This window comes from Mus caroli, unplaced genomic scaffold (genome assembly GCF_978045245.1).
Source record: "Mus caroli unplaced genomic scaffold, Mus_caroli_1 scaffold_10, whole genome shotgun sequence".
In the NCBI taxonomy this organism is placed as follows: Eukaryota; Metazoa; Chordata; class Mammalia; order Rodentia; family Muridae; genus Mus; species Mus caroli.
The window spans coordinates 75,441,716-75,460,895 of record NW_028227265.1 but is presented as its reverse complement, the minus strand read 5'-3'; the positions used below and the strand labels follow the sequence as shown (position 1 = coordinate 75,460,895).

At 36.1% G+C, this 19,180-nt stretch overlaps 1 protein-coding gene across 1 annotated transcript in view; it reads left to right on the top strand.

The window, feature by feature from the left end:
• The first annotated feature begins 1,718 nt into the window (after nucleotides 1-1,718).
• The window catches only part of Gpm6a (glycoprotein M6A), a 257,772-nt gene continuing 240,310 nt past the window's right edge, over nucleotides 1,719-19,180 (top strand). Inside the window, exon 1 of the mRNA XM_021169730.3 lies at nucleotides 1,719-1,877. Coding sequence (XP_021025389.1) covers nucleotides 1,874-1,877 — 4 coding nt within the window. The 5' untranslated portion in view covers nucleotides 1,719-1,873. The remainder of the gene's footprint in view (nucleotides 1,878-19,180) is intronic.

Here is a 19,180-nt window from a genome sequence, read left to right as displayed (position 1 = left end):
ATATCTCCAGCTTATGTCAAGTTGACATAGCCAGTACAGCTCACATCCATTTTTTGATTTGCATTGTTTAATTCTTATAATTTTCTAGGGACATTTAAAGCATTTCTGATTCATGCTTTGCTTAAAGGATACCCAGCCTTTTCTCAGGCACCTGTAGGTCTCCCTGGATACAATGATAGAGTGCAGAAAATTGATTCAGGTCCAGCTCTGCAGCATCTCTATTTACCTATGAGTTTTTCTTGCTTAGCTGCCTGGGGACATTACCTGGCAGTGACACCCACCTCATGCTGTCATCATCACAAGGAGATGCCACAGAAAATCCAAAGAAATTTTAATTTCTTAAAAATTATCTTATTTTGGAATGGGACCTCAGGTGTTTGCAGACCTGAGCTTTTGAATCAGTCTCCAAATTTCATAATTTATTTATGGGGAACTACTGTATGAATGGCATGTTTTGCTGTAGTCACACTTCATTCATGTCTGTCAGGTTCCAGGATGGTGATGTATTTCTGAATGATATACATTGAACACTGTTAACTGTTATTGACTACTTCCTTTCCCCTCCCACAAGAATGACTTGCCCTTCCCATTGAACTGAAATGCATTAGCAACCTTTCTTCGAGGAACATACCTCTTCCTTTATGGGAGAGATGCTGGCTGAGCCAATTTAATAATATGGTCTGCATGTATTAATGTCTCCTGCCAAAGATACTACAAATATTTTATATAAGGTCTTCACCATTAGGCAGCAATCTCCTCAGGGGTGGTATCCAGGTCTACTTTATCTTCTCTTGTTCATGGTATTAAATTTGTACACTTTAGGGGATACACTACAGGAAATGGTAGCTCAAGAAACTCTTGGGACTTACCAAAATAACCTCTTCAGGATAAATCTTGAAAAAATTAGGCCAAATCTCCCTAGAATTATGATCTCATTTGGTTTGAAGAGACGTCAGAGGTAACTTTTTCCTGATCACTTATTTTATGAAACCAAATCCCAGTGTAGCATTGTTCTAACTCCAGAATCTCTCTATCCCAGTCTCTCTGTCTTTCTTTCTCTCCAGGTGCCTTTACTTTCAGCTGAGTTCTGCTTTGCGTGTGTGTGTGTGTGTGTGTGTGTGTGTGTGTGTCTCTCTCTGTGTGTGAATGTGTATGTGTGGATGAGTGAATGTGTGTGTGTGTTTGTGTGTATGAATATGTGTATGTGTGTGAATGAATATTTGTGTGTGAGTGTGTATGTTTGTGTGTGTTTGTTTTGTGTAACATAACATTTTACATATAAGATAGTCATGTTATATTGCAAAAATAAATATTTAATGTAGAAGAGATTGTCCAGTATAAAGGAAAAAACATTTCTTTCTCTTGTTTTTAACATCCTTATTAAGAAAAAAAAAAGTGTTGTACTAAAAACAGGGGAAAAAAGAATAATATTGAATGATCTTATATTTTTTTTTCGGGAATATTTTTTTCCTGAGGACCCTCCCCCATTACTGTTTTGGGTAAGGGTTAATGCTTGGACTCCTGGGGTGCTGCAGGGACCCCAGGGCAATATATTTAGGAGGAAGACATTTGCATATGGCTCTTCAGAAACTGAAAGGGGTCAGAGTGCAGGCCTCTGGGAGCTAGGCAACTGTGAAGCTGAGGGAACTAGGTTTCAAATCAGTAGAAGCAGGTGGAGAGAGGGAGGGGTCTGCGGGCGGCGGAATTCGCTGGGACCGGCGGGGCTGACTCCGCTGGGAGGGGCCAGGCTGTCAGTGGCTGGGGCACTGGGAACCGGAGCGCAGCTTGGACAAGTGGACTGCACGCAGCGCCTGCCTGGTCTTTCACACTTCTCTAGGGACCTCAGGAGAGGAAGGAAGGAAGACTTTTGGATATGGGTGAGTGCAGCGGCTCCTCAAGGACCCGCAGGGCGGGAAGCAGGTGTTATTGAAAGAGACTGTGAACCACTGATTGCGCGCATCACCCCTGGACCATCCCCTGCCATCCCCTGCTGCGCTTTGCTCTGTGGTACCTCTGGATTTATTCTAAGAAGGAGGAGGGAGGGAAGAGTTGGCACTTAAAGCAAAAAATGGTGCTTAGGGTGCCTGCGAGTATGGTGTACCTTGCTTTGGACAGTATCTGAGGAATTTTTAAAAAGAGGAAGATTAGAAATAGCAAGCGGATTGTAAGGAGGAGCACCACTATAACATATCTGATGAGGGCTTTGTGGTGCAAGTTGAAGCGAGTCATGAGTAACGAAAACTTACAAAACTTTCAGCTCTTAACTCGTTTGAGTACAGAAACACATTGCGGCAGGGCGAGATTTGGGGACAGTTCCTTGTCCCTGTGTAAACTGAACGTTCATTTGCACAGAGGTTTTAAGTTGAGGCTGGAAGCTTCACTTTTCCTTGGAAGAATCTTGGTAAATGAAAGGACGCCCCGAGTGGCTTAGGTCACCTCACGGTAGCCTTGGAGCAGTTCAGCTTCGTTCCAGTTTCTCTGGAGTTCTAAGACGCAGCTTGGCACACTTCCAGGACAGTTCTGGGGTGCAGTGAAGGGGTGGAGGACTGGGTGTCTATCCCGGAGATACAAATCCAGCATCAGAGGAAGTGGCTTAAGGTGAGAAAAGTTCTTAAAACAGTGGAGAAGTAACCCACCATCAGTGAACTTGGGCGTGTTTGTTCAGCTTATGCGGAAAGTGCTCGTTCAGTATTGCATTTCCACAGTTACTGATCCACCAGCAGCGGGGGATTTACTATGCAAACGCCAGTGGACTCCTTGCTTCCGGTCCAAGTCCATTAGTCGCCCCTCCCCCGCTGCTCCCTTGTCCTTTGTTGTAAGTGATTTCACCCAGAGCAAAGGAGCCCTTTGGGCTGACATGCCCCTGTAGAAATTCCTAAATTCCCACAGGCTCAGCGTTAGGGGATGCTCGGACTACTAAGCAGTGGGATTTATACACACTGGCCAACTTAGAAGAAAAGAAAACAGAAAAGGCGAAGAACATTTTTGCCTATGAATGTTAACTGTGATCAAGACATTAATAGTCTCTTCTTGCTTGACCCTGCAAGAGTCTTAGAAAGACTCATTTTCTTTTAAGTCCTTTGTAATAAAAGTGTTAGAAATGATCTTTAGAGTGGAGTCTGAGTGGAAGATTTAAAAAGAGTGGAAATACCTTCAGGTTATGTAAAACAAAACACTTCCACTCTGTTAAAGAAAGTGGGCTTTGAAGAATACATACAGTGTACGAGAATATCAACCGAGGAAGGTGGCTCTCTCTTAAACAAAAAGCCAAAATAATTGGTTTTGTGTAATCATGTAATTGTCTCTATTAAAAACATTAAGATGCTAGTATTTAGAAAACAGGACATTATTTACCCTGATCAACGTAAGCTTGGATTGGCTGGCTATCAACAGTTAAATTTTCCCATCTTAGAGTTAATTATTTCTCTAGTTTGTCTTTTCAAACCATAAAGAAAATGATTGACTCTGAATTTTACTTTGATTTTCATGGGTAGATCACGAATCCAAAGTATATAAAGTGCTGTGGGGCGAGGTTCGAGTTAGTACCCGCATTTCTGGAGTGATCTGGAGTTTAACCTTAGTTCTTCTAACTATTGGTTCATCGGAATGGACTCATGTAGGTGTCAGTTCCCTGCTGAGAGAAAGGAAGTAGAGGAATGAGGGACAAACCACAGGTTAGGAAACAACAAAGCGAAGCAAAATAAAACAAAACCATGAAATCAATCACCTGGTATTCAGCAAGAGAGAGTGAGAATCTACAGCCAAGACTCAGGATGGAAATTAGGAGAGAGGATCCACAGAAAAGTTAGAAGAGCCAATGAGAGAGGGGAGGAAAAAAAAAGTTTGCACAGAAATGAGATAGAAACTACTTTATTATTGACGTTACATTTTTCCTCTTCCTTTTCACTTGTAAAAAAAAAACAGAATTTCACTTAATGCCTTTTATTTGCAGGTGGTAAGTTATTAATCAGTGACTCAGAAATGGAGTCTAGGGTCCTGGGATAACAGAGAAAACAGTACAGGAAAATGTTGCACTGTCCCAGCAGGCTGTGACTTTCTTTTTCTGGTGTCGGAATTGAAAATTAAACCAGGAGGTGGTGGCACCTACTTTTAATCTCAGCACTCAGGAGGCAGAAGCAGGAAGATCTCTGAATTGGAGGCTGGCCTGGATATGGAGTGAGTTTCAGGACACCAGGACTACACAAATAAACCTTGTCTCATATAAAACCAAAGAAAACAGGGAAAAAAAAGTAATTAAAGGAAATGGGACTGTGAGGATGAACATAGTGCTCACCGACTGTAAGAGAACTTCTTACTCTACCTCTGTGGAAGGGTGAGAGGAATTGTCAATCCAATCTTCTGAATAATTTACACTCATCACATCTTTGACGCACATGGCCAATTCTCAAAAAACAAAATAAGTTCTGTACAAACTAGGGAAATTCAGATAAGGGGTCTTCTTCCTTGGTTTGGCTACCAACACTTCCATTTTGCTTTAAACTTTTCTGGAAAAAAAATGTTAGAGAAAATAACCTACATTGAAAAATGCAGGGGCCGAGTATTTTCTGAGCATATTAATATTTTAGCTTCAAGGTTAACATTAACTACCATTCCTGTTTCTCCAACTGTGGAACTTCAGAGTCCAGGAAAGGCATAGGGCAAAATGTTTAATTTTTTTCCCCTAAGTGTGTTAGTCACTGCTTTACTTAAATATGTGTGAGTGCATGTATATAAGAGTTCCCTCCGGGCGTGGTGGCACATACCTTTAATCCCAGCACTCGGGAGACAGAGGCAGGCAGATTTCTGAGTTCAAGGCCAGTCTGGTCTACAAAGTGAGTTCCAGGACAGCCAGGGCTATACAGAGAAACCCTGTCTCTAAAAACCAAAAAAAAAAAAAAAAAAAAAAAAAAAAAAAGAGTTCCCAAACTTTGGTGGAAGATACACCTATATAATGAATTGTTTACTTGAAAGAAACAGTGTAAGCAACATTGGTTAAGGGGCAGGAGAGAAGGGATAAATAGCATAAAGTAGGAAAAGGTACGAGTTACCAATTATGTACTAAATGTCCTACGTTAGAAGCTTGAAATGTGATACCATAAAATTCATTGATAGATCAAAAGCCCATACACTTTGACAACAAAGACAAGATGAGACTATATTTTTCTGCCATTTATTTTCAAATAAAAATGGAGTTGGTTAAGGAAATTTAAAGCTGTTGAGAAATTTGGAATATGGGCTTCTAAAAGTATTTTCCGGGGACAAGCAACATAATATAAACAACTATGAACAAGACATAAATAGACAATGTTTGAAAGAGATCACTTTTATAAATCATTGAAGACTTTCTATCTTGTGTTTGATGATACTATAAATTTACGTAGCTATAAGTGTACGTAGCTATAAATTTATGTACTATAAGTTGACGTAGCTCAGACTATTGTTCAGTAATAGCAAGAGGTAAAACATGTGAGTCTAATGAGTTCATTTTTTAAAAAATCATGTTGTGTGATTCTAGAGTCAAGTCTAGACTAATAATAACAATGCTTATGTATCATTTAACTCTGTAGGATATTATTTTCCCTAGACAGTTATAATAATCTAATAACATTGTGAGCCAGATAAAGATAAATTAGTGCCACATGCATCTTTTGCTGTAAATAAACCATTCTCCAAGTAAGTTTATGAAATGATTCATTAATAACTCTCATGGCTCTATGTGGTAACTATCAGCTCCTCACTTCTTACATGCAGTCTTGAGTTGTTACTGCGTAATGTCAGCTTGGTATTCAACCGTCCGTAGGCTTCATCAAACTGATGATCTGAGATAGTTCACAAATAGCTGGCAGCTTATAGTGTCTGTTAATTGTAGGTTCATCTGTGACCATCTTTGGGTTTTTCTGCAATAGTGAAGGTTTCCAAGAAAAAGCCTACCAAAATGAACCTTCTAAGATGCCCAGGGGCTGACCTAGCTAGCATAGGGAAGTGTCCCAGTATAGGAGTTCTGCTGTATTTTATTGACCACAAAGGTCGAGAATAGGTTGTTGAATTCAAGGCTAGGAAATCAGGTCCAGCATCTCATTGTCAAATACACGCTGGCTGACATAAGGAGAGCTGGAACTGGACAGAGCTGACTAATCTATCTCATTCTTAAAGCAAGTGCCTTATGAATGTGTTCATATTGCATTTACTGCTGGATACTAAGTAAAATTCTTTGAAACACAAATTTCAAGTGAGAATCTCTAATTAGGAATGTGAAACTATTTCATTAGAGTAAGCCATACCAAAATTTCACAGCAAAACACTTTTTGGAAATTAGTACTTGTGTGGAAATATGGTGGTTAAGTGGCTTAGAGTAAACTCTACTCCAAATGGTGGCAATAAAATCAGCTAGTCTTTCTTATTTTCATGTAAATATGAAAATCTAAGGGGATTATAAATGAATATTTTATTTATAATGTATTTATGACTGAGAATATGTCATAAGGTCAAATGTGGAAAAAAGTAGAAAAGATATTTACTAGCCTTTTGTTAATACTACATACTCATTGATGATCTGTTTGTGAAATTGTGAAATTGAGATTGTTTCATTTTTCTAGAGTATATTAAATTTATAAATATATTATTGTAATTGGTATACTTAATTATACTTCTCTTTGAAAAGATATACTTAAATGAACTATGTAAAATTCTACTTGATAAAACTTCATGTAAGTCTTTATGTTACTTTTAACTGTCACAATGGTGAAAAATAAAAGGTCCTATCTAGACAGCTGAAAACAAAGAAAACCTATTTTAAATGAGATGTTTAAGTTCAAAGACAGGATTCATTTCAGCTTAGAAGTTTAGAGATCCTAAACCATTACATTCTTGCTATGTCTGAACTTGTTTTATTTGTGGTCATTCTATTAAAAACTGTTAAAAAGAAATAGGAACTAGAAACAGTTTGTATGAAGTTGTATATACTTATTACTACTCAAAGTATAACGAGAATATAAACCTCCACCTTGAGGAACCAAAACTTTGTTTTTATACACACACGCTTGCTAGGGTGCGCATTCATGCACACACACATACACACATACACACATGTGTGTGAAAATGGATCTAGCGCTAAGAAATTTAAAGAAATTATTGTTTAGTTTGTTAAAATACTCATTTACTACTTATTCTAGGAGATACACTTAAAGACTGTTATAAAGAATTAAGTGCCTCTTGCTACTTCTCTGTGTCTTTTTTTTTAAACAGAATCTCTAATTTTATTAGAATAGCAGAGTCTATTAAATACTGATTTCTGGGTAAGACTCCTGAAATTCACATTCAGAATGCTTGGTCTTCAGACTTCTAGCTACAGTTTTCCTGCTCAGTTCAATTAATTTGGGGTCAAGAAGTGTGGGTCTGGGTTGAAAATAAAATGTCCAGAATGCTTCTCTTCCTCACCAAGCTGATTGTGCTACTCATTACAATTTAATCATTTTCTCGTATCAAATGCATTAATTCATAGTCATCACCACTTAAACATTCGTTACCATGACTTAGGTTTTGAGATATTCACATTTCCACTCCATCATACTATAACTGGGTAAGTGAAATACAGTTGTAGCTTGTGTCCCGTATTTGCTTATGGGAAACCTAATTGTGGCATTTTTCTTTTAGAATTTGCTGAACTTTTCTCCCTTAAAATTACTCATGACATCCAAACTTAAGACTTCAGGTGTTGTTTATAAACAAAAACAATATACATGCATATTTACATGTATGTATGTATATGTATGCATATATATGTTATATGTGTGTGTGTATATATATATATATATATATATATATATATATATATATATAAAACAGATACATGCGCACATACATTGTTTCTGTTTATAAACAACAACTGAAGCCATGAGTCTGAAAGTTATGTTTTGTCAAGTATATATACATATACATATACATATACATATACATATACATATACATATACATATACATATACATATACATATACATATACATATACATATACATATACATATACATATACATATACATATACATATACATATACATGTATGTATATATATATATGTATATGTATGTATATATGTAGCATACAATATTCCGTTCTTGTGTGCTCAGTTGCCTATTTTGAGCCCTAATTCTTCCACATCAGAATGATCAGAACTAAACCACCCACTAAGGTCTAACTCTTTATATTCTCTCATCTAACTCCTCTCCCTGTGATATGTAACATAAAGAGATACTCTTAGTTAAAGAAGAGATATTGAAAAGGATATTTGAGTGCAATGCTAACTGAATTATTAAATGAATACATATTGCTAAGAGAATGTGGCCAAAGTATGAATATAATGCACAAACACTTGAAACTTAAGTCAACCTAATATCCAAATAACATATATCACCAGGTGTGGTGGTTCCCAGTTTTCATCCCAGCAGTAAGAAGGCAGAGGTAGGCAGATATCTGAGTTTGAGGCCAATCTGGCCTACCTGAAGTTACATGGTTACAGTGTTACAACATGAAGTCCTCTCCCAAAACAAATAAAATCCATCTCTTTTCTATAAACCCTCAATGCCTGATTTGTACCTGTCTTTTGACTGTTAGCAGTTATTTGTTAATACATAGTTTCTCTTCATTATTTGGTGCGAAGTCTGGAATCCGGGAGTAGCATTTTCCAGATAGCTGGCCATGATATCATCAAATTACTGAATTATAAGGTATTAATTTTACCTTCTTTATCTCCTTTACCAACATACACAGTAAATGAAGTAGAGAACTGATTGTTGGTGAATGTAAAACATTAGTCTTCAGGGTGGTAAGAGAAGGAAAAGATGGTAAAGTGTGTTTGTCCAGACAGGATAAGGACATAAGTAAGTTGAACCAGACAAAGACCCTTGCTAATTGATAATCAACAGAGGAAAACTGAAGGACCTACTTAAAAAAAAAAGCATCAGAGTAAAGTAATTCAGTTAGCCAAAGAAGAAAAACACTTGAAATGATTGACCTACAATGTTCAAGAACCCAGAGAAATCAAATATTGTTCTTTAAGGGTTTTTTCCAACTTTATCCAAAATTGATTTTTTTCATATACCATATCCTAACTAGGGTTTTCTCTTCTATTTCTCCCAGCTTCTCCCCACTTTCCCTCCTATCTCAATCTACAACCTTTCTATTTCTTATTAGAAAACAAACAGGCTCATAAAGAATAATAAAATCAAATGAAGATGATATAATATAAAACATAAAGCAAAATCTAACATATTGGAATAGGACAAAACAAACAGACAGAAGGGAAAGAGCACCCCAAAAGTCACAAGAACCAGATAATAACACAGAGACCCATTCATCTGTACAATCAGGAATCCCATAAAAACATTAAACTAGAAGCCATAATATGGATCCAAAACCACAAAGAGAATTATTTTAAAAATGTGAATAAAATAAAAGAGGAAACAAACAAACAAACAAACAACCCTCAACAAATATGAGACAAGAAACCTCTAAAGATACCATTGAGTTCATTGTCTGTTGGCCATCTACTTTTCGACATGCAATGTACCCTTAGGAGTAGTTTGTTTCCCTAGTATGTTTTCCATCTTGTGATGCAGGTCTTGAGTCAAATCAGATACTGGTTGGTTGCCCCCACAAACTTTGAGCCATCATTGCATTAGCATATCTTGCAGATAGGATACTATCATATATTAAAGGGTTTGTCACTGGGTTGGTGTTTATATTTCTTTTTTTGATAGCAGGCAGAGTTTCTCCCTGTACCAAAGATGCTAGCGAACATTGAATAAAGACGCTATGTAGGCACCAGCTGAACTCTTCCATTTTCAATGAGTTCTATAGGCATTATATTCTGCAATGGAGTCTTGCCATCAGTTTGTGGGATCCTTTTGGCCAATTAGATGTAATACACTCCTGGGACTAGAAACTTTGTTTGGTGACAAATGATAGCCAACTGAGGATCTTCCCCCTTTACTTGGCAATTTCATTTAGATCGCCTTCTTATATGTATATATTTTAGGAAACTTCTACTGTATTACATTTTCACACTATTCCTCAAATAACCTTTGCTTTTAGATGTCTCTCCCTGTATTCCCTCCCTTACTCCCTTCCTTTCCTCTCCTCTCTTGATCCTTCTATTGTTTGTTTGATTGTTTGTTTGTTTTTGTTTTCTTTTTCCAAGATGGTAGTTCACTGTGTAGTCCTGGGTGTCCTGGAACTGACTATGAATACTAATCTGGCTTTAAATCCACAGTGACCCACTAGCTGGTATTAAAGGCGTGCACCCTGTACCAGACTCTTTAAAACTAGTTTTGAAAGTAAAAATAAATTTACTTATAAAAATGTTTGATAGCATCTAAGGACTTTTTAAATGGACTAATAACACTCATTCCCATGACTGTATTACACTTATTATTCTTAGTAATAAGTAGAAGTATTATATAATTGAAAATCAAGCTAGTAAGTGAATCAAAAACAAGGAAACACATTATGATTGCATCCTCATCAGGGAGATGTCAGGAGGTAACCAGGCATATTTCCTGTCACTGATAGTGCTGATCTATGCTACTCTGACTCACAGTTGTAAATTCAGGATTTAGACTAAGAAGTCCACAAACGCCAGTCAGCTTTGAACCACTGCATACTAATAACTAAGATAATAAATAAAGCAAGACTTGAACTAGATACTGCTGCTTTTATAGAAAAGTGTCTCACCACAGCACAGATCATTTATTGTTAGGAATTTCTTTGTGGTTTCCATCCTGACCTTCTAACAGCTAGCAGTCCTAAGTCTTTAGTATAAGATTTGTCACTTTTCTTTATTGCTACCTCAGATTTCTTTTATCCATATCAAGTGAAGATGAAATAAAAACAAAACTGAAAATCACAGAACATCAAACAATATTCTCAAGAGTTAACGGAGGCATCAGTAGTTACATATGCAATGCTAACTTTAGTTCATTATTAATTTTTGTATAGTAATAATACCTTACTATTTATTAATATGTGATATAGTAAGTTGATATTTTTACTTTTATTTAAAAGATTTTTATTGAGTGTATGATATATGTGTCTAGAGGGTACACATGCCAAGCTGTGGAGGACATAATACAACTTTGTGGGGTCAGTTTTCCCATTTCACCTTTATATAGGGATTATGGCTAACATCAAATTCAAGTCATCAGGCTTGAGCAGTGACATCTTTATGCAGTGAGCCATTTCACTGGCCTGCTTGAAATTTTAATGAGTAAATTTGTATTTATTTTAATATCCTGGACTTTTGATGCATGTTGCTATTTATGTGTGGGGATTTGGGGCATTTTATTTTGTTTATTTGGTTTACATTTCTATTTGTGATCTCAACATAGTACCTTTGTCCTAAGGTAATTATAATGCTATAGGAATCAATTTGCAATCCTAGAAAGGATGTTTTAGTCACTGGTAATACTCTATGCTTTTAAAGTCATAATGTGATCAAATCCTGATCCCAAGCAAAGAATTAATTTTGTTATTATTTAAATATCCAAGTCCAGAGAATGGAATACTATCAGATAAAATAAGCGTCACTGTTGACTTACTCCTTTGGGGCATACTATTTTGAATGTGTCTCTCTTTTTAACAAAGGAAATCATGAATTTCAAAATGTTAAAATGGATTTATTTTCAAAAGAATTTTGAAGGCATATTTTATTTAGCAGACAATAAAATTAAAAAAAAATTAAAATGAACCTACTCTATACTCCATTCTCTTTTTGAAAGGATAGCAACATTGGATTCTTGGCAAGTTCTTTGCATTCCTTTTTTGGCCCTGTACTAAATGGTACAGAACACAAATAATTACATACTAGATATGTGTAGGTTGTATGACCTGGTTATCCATCACTGCCAACCTTCTAACATTATTCTCTTCAACAGTAAAATCTAAAAAGAAGGAAATTATTTTGTTCTTTAATTATATTTCAGAAAGCAACTTTACTGTGAAGTTTCTGGGGGAGAAAATAACAGAACATTGTACCAAATTAACATTGTGCCAAATGATGTTAAGTGATACAAGTGACACAGAAATCACTGGGGAAAATTAATTTTAATTTCATTCATTCTATGTCTCCTTAACTGATAATCTATTTACTCAATAGATGCAATAAATAATTCCTAGTTCAAAGCAGCTGAGACAGAAAGTAACACTCACTGTAAAGAGTAAAAGACTTTTAAAAAAAACCCCTCAATTCACATGTCTCATTATGAGTATAATATTGTACGTGAGGCTAGCAGCTATTCCATGTGGAAGATTATCCCTCCCAGCAAAGACAACCTTCTGAATTTATTTTAGTGTTGATTTGACTGAGAAGGGAGCAGGTACCTCTAAGGGTGAACCACATGCCCACTTTGATTGTGATAACAGTGACATAATGAGAGCCATAGAGGAAGAATAATTTCCATCACTAAAGCACATCTGTTTACTGAGATTTAAAAAAAAAAGTACACTCGGGGAACCACATGATTATTCTGAAGAGATAGCAATTAGTATAATGGTTTATTAAAAACACTGGTTAAGACTGGAAGAGCTCTATAGTCATACAAGGTTTATGAAAGAGTGCTCTGAAGAGAAATAGGGTGGCTTGGGACTTTGTTAGGAGACAAGGCCAGTAATGATGAGGGAATAGCCCATGAAGACCAGCAAAATAACCTTGACTGTGGGGTGTGCATGCGCTGCAACACATCTGAATTTTCTTTCACTCCAGTTTTACTCAAAAAAGTATAGTTTTCTCTACTAAAATTTTCATCCTTGGAAAGGTATGTGGTACCACACTCTAGCCAGCATTTTATAAACAAAGTAAAAAGTGCCCTGGCAGTGAGCCGAGCAGAGATTCAACTAATCAGTCATCGTTTATCCTTCCTGTTCCCCTACTCTATCACTCCAAATCTAGACCTTCCCTCATCTCAGCTACCATACCAAACCTACTGCAGCCATTGTTTATCCTTCCTGTTCCCCTACTCTATCACTCCAAATCTAGACCTTCCCTCATCTCAGCTACCATACCTCAACCTAATCAGTCATCGTTTATCCTTCCTGTTCCCCTACTCTATCAATCACTCCAAATCTAGACCTTCCCTCATCTCAGCTACCATACCTCAACCTAATCAGTCATCGTTTATCCTTCCTGTTCCCCTACTCTATCAATCACTCCAAATCTAAACCTTCCCTCATCTCAGCTACCATACCAAACCTACTGCAGCCTGTTCAGAATGTTAGTCCTATACAGATTATTTGGCCAACCCACAGCTTTTAAAAACAGTATTCTCAATTTTTAAAGTTACTGTAGAAGATACTGGGTTTCATTCTAGCATTGTAATACATCTATCAATTGCAGCTTGTTCACATTTCTCTCCTTCCACCCCAGCCTCCTCTTCCTTCTCCCCTCACTTGGCCTCCCTTTGTTTCTCCCATTCAATTACCTCCTGCTTTTCTGTTCAGGCAACATTACCAATGCTGGGAGACATAGCTATCCCATCAGACTTGGTGACAAATGTAATAACAAAACAGATATTAGAAATGATGGGAATACAAAAATTCCTTTATGGGAAGAATAAGGCAGGGATGAAGTTGGCATTTCAGTGAGAACCTGGAAGAAAACACCACATATAAGCAAAAACTGAGAATAGTCACAGTTGTGGTAATTGCCAGTTAATTCAACTCTATGTCACATCCCTGAAACTAAAGAGGAGAGTGATTCAGAATACTTCTTGTTGGTCCAATGGTTGAAAGTAGCTATGTCAATCTGTTTATAAATCTTCCATGACTCCCTGCCACCTTACATGGTCCTCCAGGGAGAATGTGTCAGATGGTGCTCTTTATAGAAGACTCATTTATGAAGACTGTGCTCCCAGGCTGACCATATATACATAGAACTTCCAAACAAGTTTTAATGTCTATCTAGATCACTACCATGATCCAATCCAAAATTTAAAACTTCAGATCTAGAGATGTGAAGACTCTAATAATAAATAAAATAATTTATTTTATTTCATAAAGTATAACTTAATAGGATGTTGTGATGATCAAAATAAGTTTAAAGATCTAAAATATAAATGTTTTGGTTGTACATAAATATGATCCATGAGCATAGCAAACCTGCAGATTGTTCCTTCCTGACTGCTGTTAGAAGTCCATTCTGCTCCATCCTGCTTAATAGTTCAATTCATGTGTGATTGACTTAAAACAGAGCGAAGAGAGGAAGAGTCCTTTTGTTTGTAACTTATGGTTTACAGTCTTACCTTTAGGTCTCTACAATCTAGAATTGTCTTCCATTCACTTTCATTTTTCTATTTTCCCTTTCTGGTTTTATTTATTTTATTTTATTTTATTTTTTTGTTGCTGTTTTGTTTGTTTTTTGTTTTTTTTGGTTTTCTGTTTTTGTTTTTTGCTTTTTTTGGCTTTTATAATTCAAATAATGCATGCTTGAAGTACGCTATAGTACTTGGTGTTGAAAGACTCATTCATTTCTTTCTAATCTTCAATGTTAGGGACTGATTCAAAACAGCATAATCAAAACAAAGCAGAGCACAACATAATTAAAATCATGTCTTCTGAATAGGTAATTACAAAACTAATTGGATATTGGTAATTATATTCTTTTTACTTGTTTCTGGCTCCTTTCTCAGTTAATATGTAGTGCTATGTACAGATGAAATTCAGATGCAATTATGTACAGGGTCTATCTCACCACCAGGAAGCAGGTCTTTTCTGTGTGATCTTCCATTTCCTGCAAGGACTACAGAATTGGGGTACAAGTGCCTTTTGTTTTCCTCAAGTTGAGTCCTTCTGTTTTCTTTGTCACTGGCTTTCATCCTCTGTCCCACTGGCTGTAGCTCAGTGTTTATTTATTGGCTGTTTAGTATGGAGAAACATCTAGTCTTTCAACATTGACAGCAAATCCAAGTAATGAGCCTGCCCATCACGCTACACTGGGTATCATCTTTGCCTGTTAGGTTCTTGGCTGGTTTTTTGCTGTATTTGACTATCCTCAAAGTTTGGGAATTCTGACTGCGGGTTGTTATTTTCCAATTCTTATTAACACTTGCCAAATCTTTTGTCATGCATCTTTATACTCATGACAGCTTCTAGGTCAAATTTTAGTTTTGATCACTGGATCTTTAGAAGGAAAGCTAAGGAACTGACAGACATAGCCAGCTCTTTTTTTGTGCTGGCAATGGATACTGATTAGCTGTGTGCTAGTTGTTGAAGTCATAGCAACAAGTCCTACTTACTATCTTTTAGGCATCTCAATTAAGTTTCTTTGGTCTTTGGAAATATAACTACAATTAAGTTTCATCTCCTGGAGAAAATGTATATGTTCAGGAGAACAACTTCATAGAGTTAATTAAGAACTCTTTTCTAGAGTTCATTTTTAAACTGGTAAGTTATTTGTACTCCTTCATTTTCTTTTTTTTCCCCAGGTTTTATAATAGGCTTTTGATGGATTTAATCTTTTAATTTCAAACTGACTATTTGCCAAGATTCTGGATGCCTTTGCTGAGGCTACCAAGTTAAGTATATGCATCAGCAACCAGAGGAAAACACTAACGTTGGGCAGAGAGGCAATGAATACCAAGCGGCATTTTCTACAAAGACTCAAAATAATTTTTAGTCAATAAAATTATGCTGAGAGAATACAGCTAAAGTTACTTGCTAAAGAAACCAAGATTTACCAATACCTTTTATTTTTATTTAAATTTACAATAAAGCTGGATTAAACTAAATTTTTCTATCTTGCTAAAAATGACAAATAATTGTAGTTCCTGCCTAGATAAAGACTCTTTTTATGCCATAAAAATCATAAAGTTTAGATATTCTTTTAAAGAGTGATGGAGAGACAAGACTATATTGCCTTTATATACCAAGGAATTAAACAGTATTTTATGTTGTCTAATTCATTATTTTCTTAGCCAATGGACAATTTAACCTTCTTCAGCAAGTGCATTTCATTTTGATTACACATTTTTCTGAATATGTTTATGTTTTTATGTATGTATACATGCATAATTGTATGAATGCGTATGAGTGCAAGCATACTCATATCAGCATATGTGAATGAGGGTTGGAGCACTGTCCTGAGTATCAGCTCAGCCTTTCCCTTTGTTTGAAACAGTTGTTTTATTGCTATTGATTAATGCATACATTAGGTTAGCTGGTCTCAATACTCATAGGATTCTCCTGTGCCTAGCTCTCATTTCCCTGTAAACATCCTGGACTAAAAGGTATGTGCTACTGTGTCATGACTTTACCAGTTCCAGGTAGCTGGCTAGACTTCCAGTACCAAGTGGCTTCTCTGTTGTTGATCAGTGGATAATAAGTACAGGTGAGGAGTTGCTGGTCACTGCCAAGGTATGCATGCCTCTATTGCAACATGAGAGTTATTATGCCTGTCACTGTTGTGGTTTATAGACATCACAGCTGGATAGGAGGGTTGGTTGCTTCCCCCCTTTGTAAGCTTGCATGGTGGCTTCTGGTACTATAAATGAGGTGTTCTCAAGGAAGTGATGTTCAAGTTAGTTCCAGCTTTAGGGCCTGTGTGCATTATGTGTGAAGTGGATGGTGCCCTCACCCAAAATCTTAAATAAGGGTTTACAATTGTTTTAGTCATAGAAATTTAGAATGAGAAACAATCCAATGGATACATTTCAGATGTATGTTTAATTGAAATAGCTAGATAGTCACTGATATCACCCCACATATCTGACATTCTAGAAAAGGCAACTTTATAACAATAAGAGAATTATACTAAAGACTGCTTCTCTAGGTTTTTAATAGATTGGAATTTATTTTTAGAAAAATTTTCTGTGTACACTTCTATGTCTTTAATCTTTCCTCATTCTATTTTATTTCCGTTCCATTCATTGTATGAACTTTGTTGACTATTAGGTGCAATAGAATATAGAAGTTTTATAAATTACCTTCAATTGGAATCATCTGTAATTCAACAAATAAGAAGCACATGATGTTTTTAAGATTCATTTTGTACTAAGAATGGACTCCTTTTGAAGTGATTAAAAAAAACCTGATTACCTTTTAGGTGGTAAATGCTAACAGGTGAAAAAATCCTTTGGCTGGTGTACTGGCATTCTGGCACTGTGAATGAGTTGTTCTCAAGGAAGCCATTGAGAGGGAGTCAATGAACCCTTACTCTTGATACATGATATTCATGACATTTTTTTTCCAGTGGCCATTTCAATGTAGTTATTGCTGGCTCAAATATTTTATGTGCCATTTTATTGAAATTTGAGAATGCTATCATATTTCTGCAGTTTACCTTTTGGTGCAATTATTATTATATCCCACCCAACACATTTAATGATTATTATAAGAACTTCAGTTTGATTGGGGAGAACATTTATATGTCTACTACAATACAATTAGGGGAAATCAATCTTAGATATAGGAAAGATAATAATAAAACCTGTTTCAGACAGCAAAAGAGATAGTTGTTTCTGAGGTTCAGATACTACTGAAATTATGTTTATAGCCATCTAAACCACCTAAGTCACCTCACCCAAGCCCTGGTAGATAGTCAAAACTGAGTGGAGTAATTTTTATTATTTGTTGAAATAATACAGCTAGTTATAGCTAAAGCAATAAACCGCATAGCCACAATATGTACCTACCAACAGCAGCTCCATAATTCTGAAAGCAAGAAACAGATGGCATTTATACTACCAACAATGCAACTAATATTGCTCTTAATGTTAATGTCATCAATACTACTAAGATTCCTAGTTTTTATTTTTTTGTGCTTGATTTTGAATTAGGAATGAAGATAAAGCTATTTGTAATATGTTAATGACTGAACAATTAATCACTTCTACTTTCAGCAGAATATATAAGGTAAAATTCATTTTCTTCTCCATTTATTTCCCTCTGAACTTCTTTTGTAGTTTCAATTTTATTAGTGACATTAATAACTCAGTGCCTGCAGAAGTAAGGATTTAATGGGATTGATATTTGCTTTTGATCATGGTTGTGAATTACACTGCTAAACTTCAGAACAGAATAATTGACTCTGGTGACACGTACATTCTGCTTATCCCACAGTATATAGAAAAGGAGTTTAAATAACCTCGTATGCAATGTTGATTAAATATTCAGCAGTATAATTTGATGACTACTTGAAAACAGATGCTTGCCTCTCTCATAGAGACCCAGCTCCAGTTGCTTCAAATAAATGCCCTTACATTAGTATTTTTATGAGTTCAGTACTAGAAACCAATATCCAAGAAAGATTGAGAATGTATGAATAAGACATTAGGGTTGGTATGTTTGAGGTTGCTGGTGGTGCATGTATGTGTAAGATCATTTGGGAGGGATAAGTACATGTATGTTCACAGAGGAATGAGGTCAACATCCAGTGTCTTGCTTGATTACCTGCATCATTTGTTTGGAAATAGGTTGTCTCAGTGGATTTGGGGCTCAGCTGGACAGGGCAGACCAGCAAACTGGAAATCTTCCTGTTGCTATCTTCCCAGCACTGTAATTATAGGCCTAACCCATTGAACCAGGCATTTACTGTGGGGTCAGAGCAATCTCTATAGTCTTGGTAATAGCCTGGTTTATTTGGGGGTTCCAATAGGATCACTTTGGTCTACAACTCAATTAGATATAACCCATCTCTAGAACTAGAAGTTTCATTTAGTGACAAATAGTGCCCAGCTGGGGCTCTGTCTCCCTGTTATTTGAAAATTTCATTTGAAAACTTCATATATGTATATATTTTAAGAAGATTCTACTATAGTAGATTTTCATACCACCCCTCAAATGGCTCTTGATTTTAGATGTCTGTTTATATATTCCTTTCTTACATCCCCTTCCTTTTTCCTCCTCATGTGACCCTTCCATTCCAACCTCCCTCTCCATCCATCCATAGCTATCTATTCTATTTCCCTTTCCTAAGGAGATCTATCTGCTTCTGTCCCTGTCCAGTTCCTTAGTTTATACCTAACCTGTATTTATGTTTTTATAGATTGTAGCTTGGTTATTATTTATTTAACAGCAAATATCCACATATAAGCAATCTATTAGATATGAAGTTGGTAAAATCTTTCCCCATTCTGTAGAATGCTTCTTTGTCCAAATGACATTGTCTTTTGCCTTAATTTTTTTACAGACGCTTTT